Source organism: Propithecus coquereli, unplaced genomic scaffold (genome assembly GCF_000956105.1).
Source record: "Propithecus coquereli isolate 6110/MARCELLA unplaced genomic scaffold, Pcoq_1.0 Scaffold673, whole genome shotgun sequence".
Taxonomy (NCBI): Eukaryota; Metazoa; Chordata; class Mammalia; order Primates; family Indriidae; genus Propithecus; species Propithecus coquereli.
In genome coordinates, this window is record NW_012152763.1 from 23,880 (window position 1) to 35,290 (window position 11,411).

Genomic DNA, 11,411 nt, shown 5'->3' on the forward strand with positions numbered 1-11,411 from the left:
TAAACCCTAACCTAACCCCTGACTCTGGCCCTCTCCCTAACCTCCTAATCCTAACCCTAACCCTAGCCCTCATCCTAGCCCTAACCCCAACACCACCCCAAAGGTAACCCTAACCCCTAACCCCAAATTTAACCCTGAACCCTATGTTTTAACCCTTAATCCTCAACCGTAACCCCTAAACCTACACCCTAGCCCCTAGCCCTGACCCTGACCCCTGCTCAGACTCCAACACTGACCCTAACCACAAGCCTACCCCCAAACCCTAAACATAACCCTAACTCTAACCCTTAACCCCTCACCCTAACCCTCACCCTAATCGAAATGGGACTGCCCTTCACGTGCTGAACACAGAACGCAGGCAGACATGGCACTCACATGGACACTGGTTCCCACACGGCTACATAACGTGGGGGCGGGGCTTCAGCAGGTTTATGCACATGCGCACTTCCCCCCTTCACCTGACCAATCCCAGGCCTGCCAGGCTAAAGGCGGCCCTGACGTTTTCTACACAGGTCTTGCCGGCCTGGCAGCTTGAGGCATGCGCACTAGCTGCTGGGCAGGGGCACCAGATCGTTACCCACAGGCCCTCTCTCAAGGAGAGTGCTGCCCGGGAGTGCACTGCGCAGGCGCACTGCAAAGCGTCCCTGCCCCCGGCAAAGGTTTGGTCCAATCACCAGTCGAGGCGCCAAAAGCATCGGCGCTGGACAGCTGAGAGGAAATGGCGGGCAGGTCCGGGCCTTCGAAGGCAGATTCCGCGGGAGCCATGGAACGGGCTGAAAAGGCCGGAGGTAGTGGTGAGAGGCCGGTTGTAGGGTGGAGGGCCTCCTTCAGACACCGGGCTTGAGAAAAGGCTGAGGACGGGATGTTACTGTTTTTAACACAGGTCACAGGAATTTTCCTGTGTGACCGCTGTTAATATACTGGATCCAAGGATGACTCTTCTCAGAATTCATCCGACAGATTCTCCCACATGGGTACAAAGATGAATGTAAAGGAATGTTCGTCACAGCATTCTTGTAACAGCGAAACAAGTGAAACAACCTAATTGTTGTTTCAGCGGGGGGACAATAAAATTGTAGCATACCCATACAGGGGACCACCGTGCAGCCTTCTAAAAGAATAAAGGAGTTCCATGTATGACATGAAAAGATCCCAGAGATATATTGACAAGTGAAAACAAATCGAGGTATGAAGCATCCTGTCTGCAGAAAAAGGATGGTGGGTGTGGGGGAAGCAGACATAGGCTAGTCTATGAATTAAATTATTTTAAGAAAATCACACAGATAGCTGGTTACAGTGGTTTCATCAAGGGAGGGGAATCAGGGAGCTGGTGCGAGGGAGCCTATTCGCTGTGTGCTGCTGCGGGTGAAAGTCCTGCAGTTGCTTCGTGGCCATCCTAAGTCTTTTGCATGTTTGCTTTCAATGTGCTTCACTCATCTTTCTTGAGATGGAAGATTCGGTTTTTCTCGTTGACTATCAAGAGTTTTAAGATTTTGTAAATATTCTTCTAATATTAACTTGAAGAATATGTAACAGTATGCAGAAATGTATGTGGTGAAAAGTAAACATCCTTCTTCCTATCCCCTAACCAGCCAGTCTTAACCTAGAGGTGAGCAGTGTCAACGGTTTCTTTATGTGTGTGATTCTGGCCCCAAATTATTGTATCTAGACTGGTAGACATGTATGTGTTAACTGACAGGTACCTGTTTCACCTGTTTTTGAAGCTACATGGAATTCTGTAATACATTATTTTGCACTTTCTTTCCCTTTTATTATATGTAGAATATCTTTTCATTTTAACGTGTGAATCTGTCTCCTTTTCAATGGCTATGCAATATTCCGTTGTGTGGATGAACCATAAATCCTCTACTGATGGGCATTCGAATTGTTTCCTACTTTTGCTTTGACAAATATTGTTTCAACATCATTGAACATGCCTTTTGCCTACTTCACTGAGGTTATCTAATGGTTAAATTCCTAGAGGTAGAATTTTGTCTTCAAAATGCAGCCAAAATGCCCTCTAAAAGCTTGCATCAGTTTTTACAGTCTCTATCAGAGGATACAAGTGCCAGTTTCCACACATTATTGCTAACATTGGGTACTATCAGACTTAATCTTTACCAGTCTGCCAGGTGCAACATGTTAATTTGCATTTCTTTAATTATGATTGAGGTGTAGTACATATTCAAATATTTATTGGCCATTTGTGTAATTTTTTGTTACATCTCTCCTTTTCTCCACTCTTCTGTAGAAATGAGTTTACCTTCTCTATATTGATTTGATTGGCAGATTTTTAAAAACTTTCTATTACAGAAAAACTTAAGTATATACAAAAGTAGAGAACAAAGTATAATTATTCCATGAATCCATCTTGCAGCTTTAATAATGATCAGCTCTCAACCAATTTTGCTCATTCTTTTTTTTTTTTTGGTGGCAGGGGACAGGGACTTGCTCTATTGCCTGGGCTGGAGTGCAGTGCAGTCATAATAATTCACTGCATCCTTAAGCTCCTGGGCTCAAGTGATCCTCCTGGCTCAGCCTCCCAAGTAGCTGGGACAACAGGCCCACTAGTTTTATTATTATTATTTATAGATTTGTAGAGATGGGATCTTACTGTGTTGTCCAAGGTGGTCTCAAAGTCCTGGGCTCAAGCAATCCTCCTACCCTGGCCTCCCAAAATGCTGGGATTACATTTGTGAGCCAGCACACCCAACCCAATCTTATTTATTCTTTAGCATCACCTACTCCCTACCATGCATTCCACTATTGCAATTTAAAACATCCCAGCATCATAAAATGTCACCCATAAATATTTCCAGGTATATCTCTAGAAGACAAGTACTCTTCAGAAAAGTAATACCATTGTCACATCTCTATAACAACAATAATTCTTTTACTTCATCAAATATCTAGTCATTTTTCAAATTTTACTGATTGTGTCATTAGTGTTTTTTTTCAATACATTTGTTCGAATCAAGAGCCAATGACAAAGGTGGGCACAGTGACTCATGCCTGTAATCCCAGCACCTTGGGAAGCTTAGGCGGGAGGATTGCTTGAGGCCAGGAGTTCAAGACTAGCCTGAGCACGAGTGAGACCCTATCTCTACAAAAAATAGGAAAGTTAGATGGGCGTGGTGGTACTTGCCTGTAGTCCCAGCTACTCGGGAGGCTGAGGCAGGAGGATCACTTGAGCCCAGGAATTTGAGGTTGCAGTGAACTATAATGATGTCACTGCACTGTAGTCTGGGAGACAGAGTGAGACCCTATCTCAAAAAAAAAAAAAATCCAATGAGAGACCATTGAGGTTGGTTCATGTGTCCCTTAAGGCCCTTTTAGTCTACAAGGGTCTTCTTTTCTCTCTCTGTTTTCCCCCTCAAAACTTATTTGTTAAACAAACTATGTTGTTTTTTTCTGTGGAGTTTCCCAGTCTGGATATTGCTAACTGCATCCCCATGTGCCATGTAACACGTTGCTCTATCCCTGTATTTCCTCTGAATTAGTATTTACATCCAGAGCTTTCATGAGTATTAGCATCATTTCTTGGCAAGAGTTCGTAATAGGTGCTAGTCTTAGTACATCAGATGGCTCATGATGTCTGGTTACCTTTATTGTGATGTTAATGCCATGAATAGTAATTTCCTCGATCTACTAACTCATTAGGTGGTTTAAAAAGTTCCCAATAACTATAAAAACTAATATGAAATATTATTTTACAAGGAGGCTTCAGAATCAGTGTTGATTATATACAGGAAATTTATTAGTATTTATGCATGTTTTAACTAGACATCTTGTTACATTTTCTTACTAGTCTATGTTGTTTTGTATAAGGGTCTCCAGAACTTTTTAATTGTTTATGCCATCTGCCAGTTATAGTGATTTTTGTCTCCTTTTTCCAGTTTTTTATACCTCACTTTTTCCTGCATTATTAGAGCAGGAGCTTTGACCTTACTTTGTACAGTCTTGGCAATGAGAGCTCACCCCGCCCTCGCCAGGAGTTCTATGAAGGCGACATCTGGTATCATTTCACCTGTAGGGAAAAGCTGACCACGGAGGGGCCCGATTCATCTTGTGCCCGTCCACCTCAGGAGAAGGAGCAGGGGTACCACTCTGGCTGGAGACCTGCCTGCAGCCCACCTCAATCCCAGCCAGGGCTGTGAGATCCTTTCTCTGGCCTCTCACTCTACTGGATTCTGAAATGTTTAGTTTTGTTTCCACAGGGCAAGACACGTCCTCACAGAAAATTGAAGACTTAATGGAAATGGTGAAAAAGCTGCAGAAAGGTCATGTGTCTCCTCTGTGTCTGAGGCTCAGCCTGAGGTTTGGGGTCAGGCAGATGTTGGTTCCATTCCAGGCCCCACAATTTATAAACTTGAGAAATTATCCCCTTCACTTCCCCTTTCTTTTAACACTTAATTCTTTGAACTAAAGATAGGGCCCTGTGATTCAAAATTAAAGAAGCGTAAGGGTGTATGGAGACAAAACATTTTCCCAAAACCCTGTCCCAAGCCCCTTGCTGGTCAGCCGTTCAGCTCCACTGCACTCCATTAGATCCAAAGCTGTCACCATCACCTCCCTTCCTTCCACCTCCTGCTGCGCCCTCCTTGCTCTCCAGGCTGCTGCCAGCCCCAGCCATGTTCCCACCTCAGGGTGGGGTTTTGCACTGACTGCCTCCCACCCCCACCCAGAGAGCTGCAGGGCCAGCCCTGCTCCCTTGATTTGGGGCCCTCATGACAGCTTCCCATATCCGAGAAGTACTTCCCACTCCTTTGCTCGTTAACCCATTGCCCCACTTTATTTCTCTTGACCACGGTTACCACAACCTGACTCAGTATCTCTATTTGTTCCTTGTCTCACTCACTCAGAAAGTGAGCCCCGTGAGGGCCCCACACAGCACCTGCTTGCAACAGGTGCTCAACAGATCTGTGTTGAATGAAAGCAGCAGAGACACAGGGCTGGCAGCCACCCCACCTCTGCTTTCTCATCAACTCAACCTCCTTTCCTCCCTGCAGCGGGAAGCCTAGAGCCCCGTGTAGAGGTCCTGATGAACCGGATTAATGAGACTCAGCAAGGTGAGCAAAGGGGCCTTGGCTGCCAACCAGGACCAGCTACATGGTTTACTGGGCCCATTGCCAAATGAGAATACAGGGCCCCTTGCTCCAAAATTACTGGCTATTAACAACAGCAACAGCAGAGCTAATTACAGGGTACTTCTACATGCAGCTGCCATAGCCGTATGCCCATAAACCTGGCCCTACTGCCAGCTGAGCCTGGAACAAAGGGCCTGGACTCTGGAAGCCTCTGCTCCATAAAATCTGGACCCCTCTAGGTTACCTTGAAGGCAGATGTGAAATGTCACTGTTTACAAGGGAATGTGCAGCTGGAGGCTGCACTCACACAATGTCTATCCTTCTGCTCTTTGGTGAAGCAAAAAAGAAAGCAAATGCAGAGCTAGGAGAGGCTCGGACCATCTCGGAGGCCCTGCAGAAGGAACTGGACTCACGTAAGCAAGCCACAGGTCACCCAGAAGTCCCCACACTGTCTCAAGCCTCTTCCAACCCTGTATTCCAGACACTTGACATCCTTGCCATGGCTAAGGACCCTTCTCCCTCTCCAGTCTCATGTCCTCTCCTCGCTGCTGGTGGGAGTGTTCAGGAAACACCCTCCAAACACTCTCCTGCCTTGCCAGGCTCTTTGCCAGGCTGCTCCCTGTGCTCCCCAGATAATATAGGTTCCTCTTACTTCATGTCATCATTCAGCTCTGAGCTCCAGTGTCCTCTCCTCAGACAGGCCTTCCGCTATCATCTCATCTAAAGAAGGGACCCTCCCCTCATCTAGTCACAAGCCGCTGCTGCTTGATGTGTTTCTCCACAGCCCTTATGTCGCTCCATGAGTGTGTGTGTTTTCTCTCCACTCCATGTAAAAGTGTGGGCATCCTGCAGAGCCCTCACAGCCACCCTCTGTAGACACAAGGCCCTTTGGTGCTCAGAGGCAGTATGGGCACCAGAGGAAAGGGGAGGGGGGTCTCACCTAAAGGGGTCCATATTTGAGTTGGGGGCAGGGCTGTACCCAACCTCTCATATGACTGTGGACAAGCCCTGTCCCTGAGGGTGCAGTGGGGTAGTCTCATGATGAACATGTCACTGTGTTTCCAGTGCGTGGAGAGAAAGTACGACTGAAGGAGATCTTGAACAAAAAACAAGGTATTTATAGCTCCCTATCTCTAGGCTTTTGCCTTTACCACCTGCAGAAGCCCCCTCTCCCAATAACAGCTGGAGCCTTTTGAAACCTGCCTCAGCTTGCGTCCCTCCTGTGGCTTTGACCAGACTCACAGGAAATGTCAAAGCCCAATCAGGTGTCCATGGACCTGACATGACCCAGCCCTGTTCCCTCTGCCCAAACCCAGTGCCTTGATGGGCTCTCACAGGGACCTGTTGCTCTCCTTGCAGAGACCCTGAGGCTCCTCCGGCTGCACTGCCAGGAGAAGGAAAGTGAGGCACAGAGGTAAGAGCTTCGGTTGAGCCTGGCTCTGCCCTACCCCTTCATTCTGGTAGATCAGAGAGAGTAAGGGAGATGCCTCTTAGGCCTGCAGCTCTCGTTTTCTCCCTCTGTACAATGGAGAGGGCGGAGAATTTTTTCCCCTCTTGGCTCCAACAGCAGGTGGTAGTGTTAAGGGTAATGGCACTCAATGGCATAACCATTTGCTGCATTGTCAATTACATTTCTTCAGTTGGTCTTTATTCTGTGCCTTTTACTCTTTAGCATCTAGCTCCTTGGCTGGCTGTTCACTCATCTGTCTGTTCATTTAGGCATTGAGACAACCATCTGTTCATTCTCTCTCTATCCATCCGTTATCCTTCCATCCACACAACTATTTTTCCATCTGTCTCTCTACCTCCTTAATGCTTCTTTAGCTATTCTGTTACCAGAGGCCCTGAGCCCTCGCATTCTGAGGTGGGAACTGTTTGGGAAACTCAGATGATATGAAGGCGTGTGTGCGTTTGCCCTGGACCACGTCCATGCTGCTCTCTCTAAACCTGAGGGCGAAGTGCTCATGTGAGCCCCTGCCTATCACATGTGACAGAGAAAGACCTCAATGTAGATGGATTAAATAGCCCTAAGCAAAGGAGGCTGAAGCCCCATCCCAGCCCCTCTGGGGAGTCCTTAACAGAACATGGCTGAGGCCACCTTGCCTCTTCCCAGGAAGCACACCGTGTTGCAGGAGTGCAAGGAGAGAATTTCTGCCCTGAACTCCCAGATTGAGGAAGAGAAGAACAAACAGAGGCAGCTGAGGTAAGCCTCAGTGCCTGATGCCTGGGGGGTTAGGATGGGTTGTAGTAATATCAGGAATGGGGGTTAGAGGAGGGGCTGGCTGAGCTGAGCCTCTGAGGGTCAAGGTGGTGACAGTGCCTCCACTGGTGTAGGGACCATGGGCAAAGCCCCCCAAGGTCTATGCGTGAAGACCCCGGGCCTAGACCAGGCTGTGAAGGTGAGGTCTCAGCCCACAGCCCCTCATGCCTGTGTGGTTGGCTCCCAGGTTGGATTTCGAGGAACAGCTGGAGGATCTGATGGGCCAGCACAAGGATCTCTGGGAATTCCACGTGAGTCCCTCAAAGCCACTCCTTCCACCTCCACATCCTCCCTGGCAGCACCAGGCCCAAACTGTGGAGTCATCCCCGGGCCTTCTTCCTCTCACCTGCCACACCCAGTTGCTGAGCAAGCCATGGTGGTGCTAAGGTCAGCATCGCCCTCAGTCCATCCCCTTATCACCATCCTCCGGTGCCCAGCGTCCTCACCGCTGATCCTGCCCACACGTTCCTGCTGCCTCTGCGTCTGCCCAGTGGTCGGGAGGATCCCTGATCAGACCAAGGTCGAGTTCTCCATTGGGGACGTCCACGGATGTGTCTGTGACTATCACACAGGGGAGACAGTGAGGTCCAAGGCAACCATTGATCGCCCCTGGGGGATCCCAGGCACCAAACAAGAATATAGCTGGAGTTTAGTGTTAGGAAGGAAGGGGTTAGTGAAGAGGCCCCAGCAGGAGGAAGGAGAAGGGAAGAGCTGCAGTGCTGTGCTGGAAACCAATTCTCCAGATAACGGCCCAGATTTGTAGTATTTGCAGGTTTCTCTGTTGTAAAGAACAATCACATGAGCCTCTTCACCATAGCACTGTGGGCATGTCAGGTGACAGAGGTCCGGGGGAGGCAGTGACCAGTGCAAAGGCCTTGAGGCTGGACTGTGGCTATTGTGCATATAGAGGCAGAGTAGTAGGAAGTGAGGCATGGTGAGCAAGTGAAAGACTGGTAGGCTTTTTGAGGCATGGAGGAGAGGGCCAGGAGATGACAGGCCTCCTTTCTGCCCCCTCAGAAGCCGGAGCAGCTGGCAAGGGAGATTTGTGCCCTGGACAGCAGCAAGGAGCAGCTGCTCAAGGAAGGTGAGGCCAGGGAAGATGGATGGCCCTTATCTGACCTCACCTGCCCTCACCTGCTCACCTGCCCCTTCCTGCTACAGAGAAGCTGGTTGAGGCAAAGCTGGAGGATGTGAAGCATCGACTGTGCTCCCTGTGTGGGACCGAGAGTCCCTCTACCATCACTGAAGGGCTCTTCCTTCGCAGCCAGGAGGCTGCAGCAGCAGTGTAAGATGTGGAGGTGGAGGGGGTGGAAAGAGGGAGAGGTGGGTGCCGACCGTCCCCCACTGCCCCCCACCACCCAGGCAGCTGTTCCAGGAGGAGAACAGGAAGGCTGAGGATCTCCTGGCAGCTGCTGCCCAGCACCACCAGCAGCTGCAGCAGAAGTGCCACGAACTGCAGCAGAAGCGGCAGAGGTCGGTGTGGAGCCCCAGCTCCCCTCAACCCTCCCCAGGAATGTGCCTGAGCATGTCCCTCCTCTCCTCTCTGCCTGTCTTTGTGTCTCTTCACAACCTCTTGTCCCTCACCCCTTTCCCCTCTTCCTCCCCACTCCTACCCTTTACCATCCAGACTGAAGGAAGAGCTGGAAAAGCACAGGGTGCAGGCCCCTGCCCAAGCCCACGGCATGCAAGAGGAAGGGGCTGACCCAGGAGAGGGGGTGAGCCCCGGAACTGGGTGGCAGGGAGCAGAGACGGCTCCTGAAGGGGGCTGGGGGTGGGAGGACAATAGGGGTACGGGGTGTTCTTAGAGGATGGTCTGTGGGGAAGGGTGTTCCTACAGGGGACACAGCCAAGGTGTTGGGGGATGGGAGGGGATGGTGTGGGCATGGGGATGGGTAGAGACCCTCACCCTGGACCCTGACCTCCCGCAGGCCAGTCCCAAGCCCCTAAAAGTCCATGAGGAGAAAGACCTGGAGCCATCCACCGAGCACGGACTGATGCTCTCCTAGGCCAGAAGGACACATGCTACCCCCGACCTCATCCTAAGGGGCTTCAGGAAATAAATGCATAATTTTTGTATAACCTACCTCGGCCGAGTCTGTGCTGTTGGGGGGTGAGGGTCAGGCCCAAAACCCACAGGCCACTGAGACTCGGTGAAACCTTGGCCTGACTCTGCCTCTTGCCTGGGCCAGAGTTGTACCATAGACACTTGATAAATGCTTCCCTAACCTCCAGGTCTCCGGACTGCTCACCTCTAGGGCCTGGCAGGCTATTTTGGGTCTCCAGGCAGACAGATGCAGGCCTGAGACGCTCTCACAACAGGCCCAGGGGGTCTTGAACCCACCTTCATACACACACACATCTTGTGATGATTTCTTCGATTCCTTCATGTAAGCCTGGACTGCAGACTCCCAGAAATTAAAAAATGAGCATCAGTGAACTGGGGTCCAAAAACCAACCAGTTCCATGCCGTAGTCCCCACTGGTTAGATGAGAAAAAGAAATGTGACTCGAGGCTGTGTGTAGCTTGTGCTCTCATGGACACAAAATGTATAGCTAAGGCACTTGTTGACAGGAACATGTTATGTTAGAAATCCTCAGTGTGCAGGAAATCATTCAATTAGGACTTAAACTGTGTCCATCTGAAGCATGCTTCAGATTCACCAAAATGCCTCGACCCAATTAAAGCCAACCATGGAGTCAAGCCTACATTGCCTATGTCAGGGTACAGTGAATGAACAACAAAGAGATCCCTTTTCTTGACAGGTTCACACACCAGGCAGGCCAGTAACATGGTGGATTAGAGAGCAGGCCCCTCTGGAGAGTACTTCCCATGGAGGAAGGGAAGAACATGCCAAGGAGGAGGAGTTCTTCAGTCAGTCCAGGACGGACCAAAGTCCTAAAGTTCTATCTCTCGGTTCTCTAATTATAAGATGGGGTTAATCATACCTGTGTTAGAGATGAACTCAAAAAACAAAAATAAAATAACTTACCTCAAGTGGAAATTAGAAAATACATAGAACTGAATGGCTATAAAGACACCACATTTAAAAGCTGCAATTCAGATAAGCCCATGATTAAAAGGAACTTTTTAGCTTTTGTTAGATCAATAATAAAAACCAAAAATCAACCAATGATTAGTTCAATTGATGAATAAAAGACCTTTGACAAAAACTAGAGCTAGAAGGCAACTTCCTTTAGACTTATTGGTGAAATGTTTAGTGTTTCATGTTGGGAATAATTGAAGGATATTTGCTATATTCAGATACTATTTATCATACTGGAAGTTCTGAACAGTGAAATAAGTGAGTAAGGCATAAAAATTTATGTACTTTACAAATCTAAAAGAATCCACAAATAAATTGCAAAGTGGCTAAATACTATAAAAGTTTGCTAAATACATGTCAATATTAAAAAGTCAACTTTATATCTCGATATCAGAGCACAGGATCCACAATGACAGCACCCACACAGCCCTTGACTTAAAAAAGAATTGCAAGTAAAGCTCCCAGGCCCACTGATGTCCTCTGCTACCATTTGATTTGTTTGACACCTCCACATCTCGTGTTGAAATCTGATCCCCATTGTTGGAAGTGGGGCTTAATGGGAGGTGCTTGCATCATGGGGGCAGATCCCTCATGAATAGATTAATGTCCTCCATGCGGGAGGTGAGTGAGTTCTCACTATTAATTGCCAGGAGAGCTGGCTATTAAAGCGTCTGGCCCCTTCCCCCTCTCTTGATTCCTCTGTCATTATATGGTCTCTGCACACGCCAGCTCCCCCTGCCTTCCATTATGAGAAGAAGCAGCCTGAAGCCTTCAGCAGAAGCTGAGCAGATGTTGGCACCATGCTTCTTATGTAGCCTGCAGAACCATGGGCCAAATAAACATCTTTTCCTTATAAATAACACAGCCTCAGGTATTCCATTATAGCAACACTAAACAGACTAAAACACCTTCAAATTACACACGTGGGTCATGATCCTGGTATACTGTTGGCTCTCTGCCACAACCTACAACCTACACTCCAAAGCCTAAACGGAAATCTGGCAAAGGTTACCACTACCTG

The 11,411-nt window shown here is 48.6% G+C and overlaps 1 protein-coding gene across 1 annotated transcript; it reads left to right on the forward strand.

The window, feature by feature from the left end:
* The first annotated feature begins 615 nt into the window (after positions 1-615).
* SYCE1 (synaptonemal complex central element protein 1) lies at positions 616-9,353 on the forward strand. The gene is made up of 13 exons (XM_012660678.1): positions 616-788; positions 4,218-4,280; positions 5,010-5,069; positions 5,426-5,500; positions 6,153-6,200; positions 6,447-6,501; positions 7,201-7,290; positions 7,535-7,598; positions 8,365-8,431; positions 8,509-8,632; positions 8,710-8,820; positions 8,975-9,062; positions 9,276-9,353. Exons 1-13 carry the CDS (start codon positions 719-721, stop codon positions 9,351-9,353), a joined length of 993 nt encoding a protein of 330 aa, XP_012516132.1. The 5' UTR covers positions 616-718.
* The last annotated feature ends 2,058 nt before the right edge of the window (positions 9,354-11,411 follow it).

Bases quoted from the DNA above. Each gene is read 5' to 3' on its own strand.
- SYCE1 (XM_012660678.1), top strand. From the start codon at position 719: ATGGCGGGCAGGTCCGGGCCTTCGAAGGCAGATTCCGCGGGAGCCATG. The intron at 5,501-6,152 runs GTAAGCAAGCCA...CTGTGTTTCCAG, and splicing joins GCAGAAGGAACTGGACTCAC to TGCGTGGAGAGAAAGTACGA. The intron at 6,201-6,446 runs GTATTTATAGCT...CTCTCCTTGCAG, and splicing joins GATCTTGAACAAAAAACAAG to AGACCCTGAGGCTCCTCCGG.